The sequence below is a fragment of the Equus quagga genome, chromosome 7 (assembly GCF_021613505.1).
Source record: "Equus quagga isolate Etosha38 chromosome 7, UCLA_HA_Equagga_1.0, whole genome shotgun sequence".
NCBI lineage: Eukaryota > Metazoa > Chordata > Mammalia > Perissodactyla > Equidae > Equus > Equus quagga.
The window spans coordinates 12,412,583-12,426,903 of NC_060273.1; the positions used below are offsets into that span (position 1 = coordinate 12,412,583).

At 44.5% G+C, this 14,321-nt stretch overlaps 1 protein-coding gene across 8 annotated transcripts in view; it reads right to left on the reverse strand.

The window, feature by feature from the left end:
- MARF1 (meiosis regulator and mRNA stability factor 1) overlaps nt 1-13,703 on the reverse strand; it is a 40,570-nt gene extending 26,867 nt beyond the window's left edge. For 4 of the 8 annotated variants that reach the window (XM_046665780.1, XM_046665777.1, XM_046665781.1 and 1 more), the window contains exons 1-9: nt 13,576-13,671; nt 13,070-13,375; nt 9,390-9,591; nt 6,534-7,223; nt 5,626-5,800; nt 4,487-4,713; nt 3,068-3,185; nt 2,303-2,475; nt 142-570 (exon numbers count right to left, since the gene is read on the reverse strand). In XM_046665780.1, coding sequence (XP_046521736.1) covers nt 142-570; nt 2,303-2,475; nt 3,068-3,185; nt 4,487-4,713; nt 5,626-5,800; nt 6,534-7,223; nt 9,390-9,533 — 1,956 coding nt within the window. In that variant the 5' untranslated portion in view covers nt 9,534-9,591; nt 13,070-13,375; nt 13,576-13,671. Of the gene's footprint in view, nt 1-141; nt 571-2,302; nt 2,476-3,067; nt 3,186-4,486; nt 4,714-5,625; nt 5,801-6,533; nt 7,224-9,389; nt 9,592-13,069; nt 13,376-13,575 lie in introns of all 8 variants that reach the window. The other 4 variants (XM_046665779.1, XM_046665778.1, XM_046665776.1 and 1 more) reach the window with 3 other exon arrangements.
- Between the last annotated feature and the right edge of the window lie 618 nt (nt 13,704-14,321).

The window sequence follows — 14,321 nt, forward strand, 5'->3', positions numbered from 1 at the left end:
CAAGACGTGTCCGACCCCGTCCAGAAAACACTTGACTTTGAGGATCATCAAAAAAGGACACACCGAAAGCCAAGTGGGCATATAAAACACGGCCTATGAAACCTACCATAAACTTCAGAGAGCAAGAGGTCTCAAGATTACCTGTAAACTTTTCACATTTGTGTTTTTGGTGGCAGATCCCGAATTGGCCTGCGACCCTTTTCCAGGCGTGGCTCTGGCACTGGCAGGCTGTTCGCTTGCATCTTTGACGAGGCACAGTTTGGGATTCTTAAGTTTTTTTGGAGACTTCACCTTATCGGTAAGTGCATTGGAACTCTTTGTTTCACAGAGTTCTCTATTTTTTGGAGTGAATGACACAATGATCCTATTACCAAAGACATCCTCATTCTCCATGCGCTTCTGAGCCCGCTCTGCACTATCCTGGTTTATGAAGCGGAGAATTGCACTGCAGCCTGTGATGCTCAGCACTTTCCCACCACAATTATCGGACAGGCGTCGGAGCCTGTTGCTGATGCTCTTGCCATCTTTATTTGCTGGTAGGTTATAAACATAGAGCAGAGTGTGGCACTGCTGATACAGAGGAAAAGGTTACAACAGGTTAACTCAAGGGTGCACGCTCAGTCACCAAGTAAGAATTCCAATGAGTCACCTCCAGACTTAAGTAATGACACTGGAGGGGAGGTAACAGTGATTTAGACAGGAGAAGGTTAACTTATTTAGACTGAAGAACACACAGAAAGAAAAACGTATCTTAAGTTATCACTCTAGTAAATGAGACTGGCAAGATTTAATGTTCTGAATAATCAGGTCTTTTTTTTCTTTTTTTTTGATGAGGATTAGCCCTGTGCTAATATCTGCTGCCAACCCTCCTCTTTTTGCTGAGGAAGACTGGCCCTGAGCTGACATCTGTGCCCATCTTCCTCTACTTTATATGTGGGACGCCTGCCACAGCATGGCTTGTTGAGCAGTGTGTAGGTCCACACCTGGGATTCGAACTGGCGAACTCTGGGCCGCTGAGGTGGAATGTGCAAACTCAACCACTGCACCACCAGGGCGGCCCCTCTTTTTTTTTTTTTTTCTTAACCATAAGGAATAAGGATCTCCAAAGCGGGTAATCTCTCACCTAAAACATTGCATTCGTCTTAAAGGCCTTCAGGTTAGAAAATGAGTCCCAAACAGAAGCAGAGAGAGGAAACGTAGCCAAAGCCAAAAGACTAAAACCATAATGAAGAACAAAGGTGGATCGGGGGAGCAGCTCCAAAGACTGAAGTAAGGCCTGTGTGGATGTCACTGTTGGGGCCAGAAGGCTGCAGGCTGTCCTCAGCACGTGTTTAATCTCGGCCTGTTGGGCACTGGAGATGCAGTGGGACAAGCAGCGCCCGTGCTTGAACTGGGAGAGCGGGGTCCCATCTCTGTTCTGCTGCAGTGGAATGGTGTGACTCCCAGCGACCTGCCTCTTTTCTCTCAGTGCTGACCTCCTCCTGCCTAAGATGAGGACGTCGGAGGAGATCATTTCTAAGGGAGCTCTGTAGCTCTCAAGTTATTAGATTATGTTAAACCTGCATTTAACGTATGGGACTGCCCACTCTTCTGCTTCATCCACACTGCAGCTCCTCTCCATTATTACTATTTCTTTAAGTTACACAGATGCCCCCCAACAGCTTAAACACAGCTCAGCGCGGCAACGAACATTCTTATTCCAAATCAAGGCTATCAGAAAAGCTTATCCTGCTGGAAATATGCTCACGTTCTCCTATCATGGGCTTAACAGGCTACAGGTGTAGCTATAACCACTCCTCCTAACTGTGCGTGTGCACGACAGAAAACATAGGCTCAGAGGCCGCTGGAGCCATTTAAAATCCATTTAAGGATTAAATGCCTAAAAATGATACAATTACTCCATTGATTTCTCTTCAACCTGTCACACCAGTAGGTGCAAATCATTCTCATATTCTTTACCCATAATACTTGGAAGCAGAAAGAATAATAACTCTTACTCCATTACTTCCATCCACCTGACAAAACATTGCTAGCTTTGGAGACATTGGCAAGGGACTGCTGGTAAGGTAAACCTACAAGTCAATTCTCTACGATATTTTGAAAAAATAAAAGAAGATTCATACTTATCAATTCTCTGTACATGTAAGAGAAGAACTGAAGGTTTCTAAGCCTCGTTTACAAAATCTGGCCAGTCTCCTACAAGGAAAAGCCTCACCTGGGCTTGGAGACCCCTTGTTGAGGGCTGTCTTTAGCCTCCATAACCTAAGGTTGGAATATGGAAAAAGAACGCAAACCCACTTACTGGCATTTTTAGTGGCAACCTGGGGGGTAAGTCGGAAATGAATTCTTCAAATCTGATGAGCTCGTTAGCGTGGTGCAGCAGTGCTTCGGAGGCCTGGTTTTTATGGACCAAGATTATGTGGAAACCATGCCTGTGTCTCAGGTCACTAAGTTCCAAAGCGAAATTGACGTCAGCTGAAAGAAAGGTACACCCCACCCCATCCCCAAACGTTAGAAACACGTGACAGAGACAGACAACTCCACTGACGCCCACTGAGAAGGAAGGAATGGCCGGATTGTATTCCAAGTTGCTTCCCCCTCCCCCCCGCCTCCCAGCCATTTAAAAACGGGAGCCTCTCTCGTATCAGAAGAATTAATACAGTAAGACAATTTTACCACTTATTTATATTGAATCCCAAGACACATGCTACTTCCAGAAGTAAATGGAGCAAATATTAATATTTTGGGGAGCCTCAACTTTGGAAATGATCTTAGATTTTTAAAATTAGCAATACTGGGCCTGGGGTAAAAAAACATATATATTACATTTTCTTGAATCAACGTGACCCCACAAGAATCCTTACTCAAGTTTCAAGAAGAAAATACAGAAATCCACGTAGACCCGATTTTTTTCTAAACAGTTCGCAGAGGTAAGTGATGAGAGACATAAATATACCCCATCACTTCAGCCTCTCCGGGGGCACATTTTACTTTAACACGTTTTGGCTTCTGTGATAATACCCAGGCAGTGAGTTGTGCTGAGATCAGCAGACGTCGCTAGACTTACTTGACACGAGAACCACAGTGGCTGGGGCGGTGTGCGTATTTGCAAACCTTCGGAGGCTCTGGCGAAGTTTATCGTCAGCAGCATTCTTCGCAGTAGCATTGATGTGGGCAACGGTTACCTGCATCAATAACAAGGACAAATGAGCAAGAGCTGAGGTTAGAAGATCACGACACCTTTTGCCACATCTTAATGGATAGGCCTTGAGGAAAGAATATTTTGGTTTTTTTTTGAGGAAGATTGGCCCTGAACTAACATCTGCACCCATCTTCTTCTACTTTATATGTGGGATGCCTGCCACAGCATGGCTTGGCAAGCAGTGTGCAGGTCTGTGCCCAGGATCCGAACTGGTGAACCCTGGGCTGCCGAAGCGGAGTGTACAAACTTAACTGCTGCGCCACCAGGCCGGCCCTGGAAAGAACTCTTTTAATGTTATTATTGCCACTTATGAATGGAAGAAAATTACAACCAGATCTCAGTAATTTCAAATTTGCTTCTCGATACAAATTAACTGGCCCCGTGACCACCCCTGCTCTCATCTCCAACCTTCTGCTTTTGCACCTCATCCATCCCCCTTGCAGAAGAAAGGACGTGAAACTTGAAGTAGTTCAAATTATATTAGCTCTCACTAATAGCTTTTGCCAACGATTTTGGATTGGTAGAGATTTGACAGATGATTACGGTCAGATTTGGGGCTATATTTGATGTCATTTGTCTATGCTATACATTGTCTATGGCTGTCAGGATCTGGGTTAGGGAGTAGGAGAGGAGAGACCCCTGTCCCTAAGGGAGCTAAGATGTGTTTACTCCTGTTATAACGATCAGGCCCACGTGCAACAGTTTCCAAAGCGAGGAAAGGTTTGTTTTGAGAGATGTCTCAACTACCTGCAATACACAATAGGATTTACTAGTTTTGTAAGCAATATAAGCATAATTTTAGGCAACAATATGGCATATCAAAGGAATTACTTGTCTAAGTCAGAAGAACTGGGTTTGAATTCCAGCTTAAGAGAACAGACTTTGAGGTCAGACAATTTGGATTGAAATTCTAGTTCATCCACTTACTGGCCATATGATCTTTAAAAAGTTGCTTAATCTCTTGGGGCTTCAGTTGCATTTGTAAATTTCAAATAATAAATCCTGTGACCATTGTTCACAGAGCAATTATGCAAATCAAAGGAAACGATACATATGTAACCGTTACACTAGTATAGCTCTAGCCACGTAGAAATAGCATTACTGAAAGATCAGATACGATTAAATGATTTCTGGAACTTTGGAAATAATCTGCTAATATCCTTCATTTGCAACCTTAACACAAATGCATATTATTAAACCAATTTTGAATTGGAATTCTTTAAAAAAAAAATCACATGTGCTTATTCTTCTAACATAACAGATTAAAATTCTTTTTGTTTTTACCTGGCAATTATTCAGCTCTTGAATAACTTCTTTGTTTTCCTTACTGATGTCACACACACAGATGAATTCTGCTTCTCTGTGGCCTTTAAAAAACTTCTCACGGATTCTCTGTACAACAGCAGTAGCTGAACGGCCAGAGGGAACTGAGCAGTTTTCAATATCCCAAAACACCCCAATGGGGGGTAAGTTTTCTAGCACCTGTCCGGCTAGTCCAACTTCCGGTGACCCTTAAGAAATATGAACACTTTCAATTACACATAGTGAAAGAGAAACGGCAAATTACAATAATAGGCAGCTACCTATCGTTCTTAGTGGTAGAAAGACGAAATTATTGATTGAAGTTAAGTTTAAGGACACCAACCTCATTGGTTGACCTAATAAGACAAACAACCCAAGTTGCCATAATATCTCTAAGCGATTATTCCTATTTTTAGGAGAGAACAAATCTAAAGGTCAGGTTACTTTAAGCCCACAATAAACCCACGGCAAAGCACGAGCCATTCTCGTGCTGACCAGCTCTGCCTCTCTGAACACTACACAGAGGTGAATGGACCCTGCAGCCCTGGGGTCTGATTTTCATGCTCCGCCCACATCTGTCCACCTACCAAGAATGAAGAACAGGGAAGAGGCGACGAGGGGTGAAGTTGTTACTGTCTTTGATTTTAAATGATTTTTAACATTGCATTAACATTGGATTTAACAGTTTAAAGAGTGTTGTTGAAAGATAAAATATCACGTTAACTACCTTTTGGGGAAATGATCTTAGGTTTTCATATACAGTTTTTCATCAGCCATTACTAAATCTTTCTAAATACTAGGAACTTCCAGCGAGCAGACAATCACCAAGTGTGATTATGAACCTGAGTTGACACCAAGTTCCCTCCAACACTTATTTCTCCTAATATACTCCCCATTTTACTACCACAGCTTCTGATCTCAAATAGCCTCAGCCCGACATAAAGGGCAAATGACTTCGTGGTCTATGAGAATAAAAAGATTTCTGCCAAAAGAGAGAAATGGAGACTCACATACACAGTAGCTTTAGAACCACAAGGAGTCTTTGAAAGGCAACGAAATGCAGTGTTAGTATTAGATACTGAAAACTAAATATGCACATTTTATACCATAGTGTCATTTACCAAATTTCGAAGCAGCTTTGCCTAGACTGGTCGCCAATAACAGCGTGGTCTCCTTGCCCGTTCCTTTGGTTCCGCAGCCATTACACAGAGGAATAGTAACAGGTGCACTCTGAGCATTTGGAGGTGGTATATTTGGCCAGACTTTAGCAGCATCAATTATACTATTTCTTGCCGGCTGTTTTAAAATTTTTTTTAAAAAGGAGGAGGTTTCAGATACATCATTTCAGAACCTAGAGCTATATACAACAACTGAAAACACATTCTAAGTGTTTCTTCTTTCCACCTGCTAACCTCTGATAAAATGTATTTTCAAATCATCCTTCCCAGAACTATGAGCTATCAATTCATAAATGCACTTCAAGAAGTGACTTGAAATGACCAGGGAAGATATTCACATGGTCAGACCTTTACATTCTGGGGCAACGGAGACCGCAGACACACTTTACGTGAAGGGAATTAGTCTTTACTAGAACACTGGTGTGACTGAGGCCAAGTTTCAAGTTCCCCAAATTATCACAAAAGGACAACATGCAGTTGCCTACATTACATGAATGGGTCCGTGTATAAGGTGTTAGCTGTAAGAAATCACAACTGTGCTCCAGCCTTTAAAGACCAAACAGAGCCCGAAGGTTGGCTGAACTACGTTCACATGCAGGAAATAGATTTATGACGACAGGTGACTCTAAGGGCATCAACTACATCAATAATTACTCTGTACTTTTTTTTTAATGGTCTCTCCCATCGCTTCTTTCAGGACCAACAGGAGTTATGGTGATGGGGAGAAAGCTACATCACGGAAGAATCTCCAACCCCAAGCACAACAAAGCTTTTCCAAGATAGATCCGCTTTAAAAAAGTCATTCCTCAAACCTCAGCTGCACCCAACATAACAAAGAAAAAGATACGAACCTTGTTTAGGCAGTCTTCGCAGTAAAGTGAGCCCTTTAAACAAACCGGAGGTACCACATTTAGGTGCAAAGAGTTGGTGCACAGGTGAGGCGTTAGCTCCGACTGTGAAATGTGCTCTTCCAAATGCCCGGGAGCCCCACTTGTGAAATCAGAACAGGGGAAATAGCCAGCGGAGGGGCAGCCCTGCAGAGCCGGGAGCTGATGCAGCTGGTGCACGTTACCGTGACAGGACTGGAAATGGAGCTTTCCACAACAGGGCAGGTGTTTGCAGGAGGAGAGGTTACCTTCTAGACGCATGCTGGGAAAGTCACTGGCAATGCCGGCCAAGTTATTCCTAGCTGAGGCATTCTGGAGTGAAGATGCAGACTGGAAAGCAAGCCCGGACCCTACCTGACACGTGATGGTCCTGCTGCTCTGCGAGTCTAACAGTGCGCCCGTGTGAATCAAGCTACCAGCACCTCCGCTACCGCCGCCACCGCCACCACCAAAACGCATCGGCGAAGTGGAGGGCTCACTAGAGCAATGAGCACAGCAGCTTACTTTGGGGACGGCTGAAAGCTGTATTTTAGGTTGCTGAAGAGAATGAATATCTGGAAGAGGGACTGCTGGGAAAAGCTTAGAGCCAGCATGAAGGGGAGATGGTGCATCCTTTAATTCCACAGCGACTTTCTTGTTCTCCATGTAATCTTTCTGAGGGAGAAAATCACAACACAAGGTAATTGTATGAGGCCAGCGACTTTGGGTTACGTACATCCTACTGCATGCAGAAATGGAAATAAATGGTGTTCAATCTTGCCTACATCGCTCAATCTTAACCCAACAAACGGAACGGCAGCTAAAACGAGGGGCTCTCTTCAGAGAGGCCTGCAGGAGATGAACATCGAACAGACCGCTGAAACTAAGACTGTGTCCTTCCTGAGTCTTAAGAGACTGGGGGGGGGGGAGGTTTGTTTACATCTTCAGTGAGCCGGTTACCCAGCCACGTCTCAGTGATCTCCCTTTCTAACTTCCCCTTGCCTCACGGGGTCTTCTGAAGACAAAACAGATGGCACGGAAACAACAGAGTCACAAACAGCATTCCATAAAGAGGGCTTACAGGCGAAGTGCTGTGAGGAAAATATTTAATAGTTCTTGCAGTCAGACCATAAAGGGGTTTTAGGAAAGTCCTCCAGAGAAGAAGATGCCAAACCCTAAGGATGAGATGAGCCACGCGCCCAAGTGGCCTGTCTGTGGAAAGGTCTTAAAACATGTTCCTGATGACATTTAGCAAACCCTAGGATATCATGTCCTAAAGCCATAATGCCAACAATTATTTTGCAGCCAGTGAAAAGAACTAGAGTAATAAGATAACTATCTAAAAAGACACAAGAGAAATGGTTTGTCATATGCCTCCAACACAGACACATGAGGCTAGTACCTTTCTAAGGCTTATGGTATGGCACTGGTGTCAGAGACCTGCGTTTGAATGTGATACTCAATAGTCTTACGACCCTGAGTAAGTGATTAACCTCCGTGGGCTTCAGTTTCCTCATCCTTCAGTTGGAAAGAACAGAATGTGCTCTGATAGCTGTCAGAAGGACAAAGTGGGATACTGCACATAAAGGACTCAGCAGCGTGCCTGGCCACTGAGAGGGGTCAACTCATCAACAGCCTTTCTTGGCTGACTGCAGAAACTGAGGCTGAAGAGGATGCCCTGATACAGTGACCGCCACACGCTCACCCCTCAGAGCACAGGAGGGGCCGTCTGACTGCTGGGATTGTACTCCTTTTGCCATGATTCTACACTCAGGTGGGAGGGTACGCTCATTTGGGAGAAATCTGGGTTTGCAGTTAGACTTTTCCTAAAAAGGAGGTAACGGCAATGGACTGATGAGCCGACAAGCAGTGTGTTCTGCCCTCTTGGTAATTAGAGTTCAGGCTGGAAATTAATTCACTGGCATTCTGATTTATCTAGATCTGGCTCTTATGGGCAGGGGGACTATAACTTGGTCCCCCTGAATGTACTCGATTCTGGGTGCCACTGACAAAATCGTGTTTCTGGATCTGTAAAGTTGAGAGTGCGATTCTGTACCGTGTGACTCCACGAGGGCCTGACCTGCCATCCCAGGAAGCCCTGCTTGAGCGGCCAACCCTGCTGTCAACTGTCCCTAAAGTCAAACACTTCTGGAACGACCCCAATTACTGATGCCACGCAACAAAGATAACTACATAATGGAAACCAGGAGAAGATGGGGAATTTGATTTCTTTTTTAAGTTATTATTAATACCCTTATAGAAATTCACAGTAAAGTCTCATTTAAATCCTAAGTGCAATAGTAAAAAAAAAAAAAAAAAAATTGAAATAGACAAGTGGTAACGATGCATGAAATGAAATCAGAAGTAGTTAAGATCACTATGAAAAGAAAAAGGAAGACGTTACAGGCATATTTAAATACTCAAGAGAAATCTTGAACAGGAAAAGACTGTCAATAAGGTCCTATCAATCTTTCCTTGATTGTAAGACTCAAAACTCAGAAGGCCACGGTAAAATAAAACCTGTTTTGTACTCTCCTCCGATTCTACAAGATGGATTTAATCTTTGGAACATGTGACTTTATTGAGAAACAAATCTTCCCAAAATGTTAACATTAAATATTTCTTCAACCATCTACTGTTCCTTAAGAGTGGATGTAAAGAAGTTAAACTATGCTCTCATTGAGTCAGGAATTATAATACTGTGTTCCAAGCAGTACTAGAAGGAGGGTACAACGGAGAACCCAGCGCAGCCACCAGAGAGAGAGCCCAGCCCAGGCCAAACGGACCTCTCCTCTATTTGCGTAAGGAATTTGCTATGTCCTTAGCCTTGCACATAGTTACCGTTTGGGGACTAAGTGGCAACGTCTGCTCAGGACGAGAAAAGCAATTAGAGAATTTCCAAAGCCATGGTTTAGCATCGTTATCTCGCTGAAGCCATCCCAGAGTTCTACTGCAGGAGTTCTCACTTCCGGTTCCTTCCATCATACAGCCATACAAAGTGGTTCAACATTCTTTCATCTTTCTTTTCTTTCATTCTTCCACCCTGTTAAGAAGGAGACGTCAATGTCATTTATTTGCGGACATATAAATCTTACAATTTATTAAAATGTGAGACTGCAACTCTATTTATGGTGCAACGGCTCCCAACAAGTCAGATCTTAAGGAACAAAAGTAGAACAGCTATCAAAGCATATTACAGGTCACTAAAACTTCATAAACTTGGTTGGCTGTTTACGCTTGAACTCCAACTGTATCAACCTGATTTTTTTTAGAAAAAATCTATAATCTTCCATCTCTCATGTTCCACAGCTCTTCGGTTTCAAATGAACTCTGGCTGAGCCCTATTTCTTTTCTATAAACAGCCATGCTTGCGAGAAGGAGCCCGACCCCGGACACCTGCGCATCCCTGAGCGGAACCTGTCTGCTTCACTTGGCTGCAGCCAACTTCCTCTGGCCCTGGGTAGATGTTTTCTATAGCTTTTCTTAATTCTGCTCAACTTCTCTCTCTAAAGACTGTACTTGTGAGAGTCAAAAAGTTAACAGAAGAGAGCATGTCATTTTAGTAAAAGAACAACCACGTCCTCATTGCGAATTACGTAAGATTTTGAAATTGATTTAAAAGCAACCTATCCCACTGTGTTTTTGATATGAGTATGGAAGGCCCAAATTAAGTAACCTCTGTGAACTTTGAATTTGATTCTGCTGCAGAACAAATTGAACCAATTTCTTAGTTTACTTATTACGCAAGGGCAATCTGATATCCCACCACAAATCTCAGAGAAATCTCAAGCCACAGATGAGCTGTGTCTACTCCAGTGCTACAACACTCTTACAAGTCTTAAACGGTACAATAAAAGCAGATCAAATCAATAATAGCCATTTGGCCTGGAGGCAGACTGCCAATGGGAAGGACAACTGAACCTCATTTCCAGTCCTCGCCATCAGCCCCCAACAACCACCTATTACCTACAGGAGCCATTTTAAGGTTATTAATTTATCTTGCAGAAAAGAATTTCTTTTAGCTATGTCTCTTGTAAGACGCTCTTTTCAAGGGATTTTAACATCCACATATTAGGGTGAGGGGAGAGAGACCTATACAAGCACTCTATCTCAGGTCCTGGAGAACTGATCACATACAGCACAGACAGACGAACCATGCCTACCAGCCAAAACCAGCCCACTGCTTGTGTTTAAATGGCCTTCAACTACGAATGTATTCTACGTTTTTAAATTCTTGGGAAAAAATCAAAAGAAGAATATTTTGTGTACAAAATTATTCAAATTTCAGTGTCTAGAAATAGTTTTATTGAGACACAGCCACACTCAAACATGTAAGTATTGTCTATGGCTATCTTGGCAGTAAAACTGCAGAGCTGAGTATTTTCAAGAGACTGTATGGCCCACAAAGCCCCCAAATATTTACTACTTGGCCCTTCCATCAAAGCTACAAGACTTCATTAAGTTTCGGTTTCTTCCGCTGTAAAGTGTGCCTAATTCCTACCCTGTCCACCTCACAGAATTACTGAGGGGGAAAAAAATTAGATAAAGGTTCCCACCATCTGTTTCTTTTCACCATTGTATCACTTGTGCCAAGCACAGGGCCTGCTATATAGTATATACTAAGTAAATATTTGCTGAATGAGGGAATGAACCAAGCAGCTGTTTATCTACTATACAGAGTCAGGAGTTAATGTGGAGACAGAGCTGGAGTTAACTGCCACAATGATAGTAAATTATGATACTTGTTTTTCCTATTAAATACAGGTCTTACATCCCCCAACAACCTCCTCTCTAGATCGTAAGAACCTGTGATGTCCACACTATACCGAACTTCAACGTGCTCGCTCAGATCTCTCCAAGGCCAATTCCAAAAGTGAGCATATGTAGAGTATAATATAGTTTACAAAACACTTTTTTAACATTATTTATTTCTTCTGTAAGGGAGGAAGAAATATTCCTCTACTCTAGGTTCTTCTGCCTGGCCTACGAATTAAACTGACCTGAGACAGAGTAGCAGGAGAAAATCAAACAAGTTTAATAACAGGTATACCTGGAAGAAACCCAGGAAAACTGGGTAACTCACCAAAATGGCTGAAGCTACATCCTTAAACACCACCTTCAGCTAAAGACAAAGGAGAATGTTGGGGTTCCTGGTTTGGGACTTCAAAGGGGAGGAAGATAATTCACATGGAGACAGAAAAGCAATGTTTGGTAAATAAAAGTTGGCTGTGCCTTGCAGAGACAATGAGACATGGAGAGGACTTTGATCAAGTGGGCCTTGCTTGGTTCCTCCCTGTCTACCACACCTAGTTCATCTTACACTATAGTTCTCTATGCTGATAGCTACTTCCTGAAATAGGCCTTCTACCTTAAATTCTTTCAGGCAGTTGGGGAAGGTCAAAGTTTCTTCCTGAGTCTTTTGTTCTCAAAAATAATCAAGCCAAAGAGACACTTTAGAGATAGTAAATTCTGCTCCCCTACACCTCATTCAGCAAATATTTACTTAGTATCTACTATATAGCAGGCCTGTGCTTGGCACAAAGGATACAATGATGAAAACAACCAGACAATGAGATCCATTTATGTAATTTTTTTCCCTACAGTAAATCTGTGAGATAGACAAGGGATAAACAGTCACATTTTGCAGAGGAGGAGACAGAAGTTTAGTGAAGTTTTGTAACCCACCCAACATCACACAATTAGAAACGAGGCAGAACTAGGCTAGTCCACCACACCAAGGTGCCTTCAGTATTGTTCAACACAAGCAACAAAAAGTAAAAAGCATTAGCTTGTTAGTAGCCTGCACCCAGAAAATTTCCCCAGTATTTCTTGGAATGCCACTAAGTAACTTAGATAGCCAAAGAAAGTTCTGTTTCATTTGAGTGGGAGTCTTCTGCCATTATCTCTCAGAGTCTTTGAGCAATTCAGATTGTGGTTGGGAACAGACTCTGACCTCAGACTGTCTGCGTATTAATCTCAACTCTGCTGCTTTCTATCTGTGCGGCTTTGGGCAACTCACAACCTCTCTGAACCCCAGACCCCATCCATAAAATGGGCCTGATAATAACAGTAGCACCCCCATAGGGCTGTGGTTTGGATTAAAGGCAACAAAGCAGAAAACTTAGCAGTGGTCTTCTCTTAACAACCAATCTAGCCCTCGACCACCACCACATCCCACTACTGTTTTTTTTTTTCATAGCTCTTCTACCTAAAATTATCTTACTTGCTTGCTTTTTTATCATCTGTCTCCCCCACGTGACAGCAGGGATCATGTTTTCTTATTCAATATTCTATCTCCTGCACTTAGGACAGGGCCTGGCACATATCAATAATTGCTGAACGAATGAGGAGCTCAATAAATGTAATGTCTAGGAAGATCACTCAGGTTTCAACCTCCCTGTACGCAAAACAGAGTATTTACCGCTCAGATGTTAGGAAGTCCAAAAGACACTACAAATGTAACTAGAAAGCTCTGTGTAATATAAGAAAGGGGCTGGGGGAAACTCTAAAAGGTGTATCACCTTGTCGCGGTGCAATTAGTAGTGGGAGCGGCTCAAGCCCTTAGGCAACTCAACACTATCTGTCAAGCCAGGGGCTACACCCTAAAGAGTGCTGAAAGACAGAGGAGGATGCAAAACGCTCCAGAGGGTTGCAGAAACACTCGCCCCTTTCTTCCTCTCTCCACCTTCCAACTGTGCATACTCCTTTGGAAAGGTGCTCGTCACACCTGGAGGGCCCCACATAGGAAGCAGGACAGGTGCGGGCGGGGAGCCAAATTCCCCCAAAGGGCAGCAGCGGCGGCACAGCAATGACAGTCTTGAATGGACCTAAAAGGGAGACAACCCGAATCTTGCGTGGGGGCCTAACTGGGGAGGGGGGTCCCAATCCCTCCCCTGGGACTAGCCAACCTCCCCACCCCCGCCAGCAATGGGCAGGGGAAGGGGGGACACTGTCCCCCCTCCAGCCTGGTGGTCCCACAGCACTGGGGCCGTCGGGGACTAGCCCCCAGGGCCGCCAGCAAACTCACCTCTACCGCCAGCTCCTCCGCCGCTCACATTCCGGCCCCGCCGCCTTCCCCCCGCCCCCCTAGGCCCTTTGTTTTGATTCCCGACTCCGCAGCTCCCGCCGCCGCCGCCAAGCGCACCCTCCACTTCCGCTTCCGCACCGCACCGCCCCTGTCGCAAAACCGCCGCCCTTCTCTCCCCGTCGCTCCGCCCCTTCCTCCGCCCCTCCCCCGCCGCCGCGTCCTCCCCGCGCGGGGCTTGCTGGGAACCCCGGGGGGGGGCGGGGCCTCGCGGCCCTGCAGCCTCGTCAGGCTCAGTCCCCTCCCGATAAACCCCTAAATAGGGACCTTCCCGGGGCGCGACCCCGGCTTTTGGGGCGCAAACCCCCAGTTTAAGGGGGGCCTTCCCCCTGGCGTCTCGTGGTGGCGTGGAAAGGAACCTGAAAGCGGAGAATTAGGGAGCTTGGGAGGTGGAACCGGGGGGAAAAAACCCGCCAACCGGGATTTGATACAATTCAGCCCTTTCGGGCTTTTGAAGGAAGGCGATTTAAACGGGATTTCGATAAAAAACCCGATCGTTTTGGCTTTTGTCCTCCCTCTCTCGTGCTTTCTTGTCACGTGATGATTCTACTTTATTTCTTAAAAAATATGAAATGACGCATGTGTTCCGCAGCATCCTTCACCTAGTGCAGCCTAGTGGCCAGTGGAGAGAAGGATAGCCGACGGGGCTTCCCACGAGGTCCTTGCGGGCCGCAGGACTCCTTGCAAAG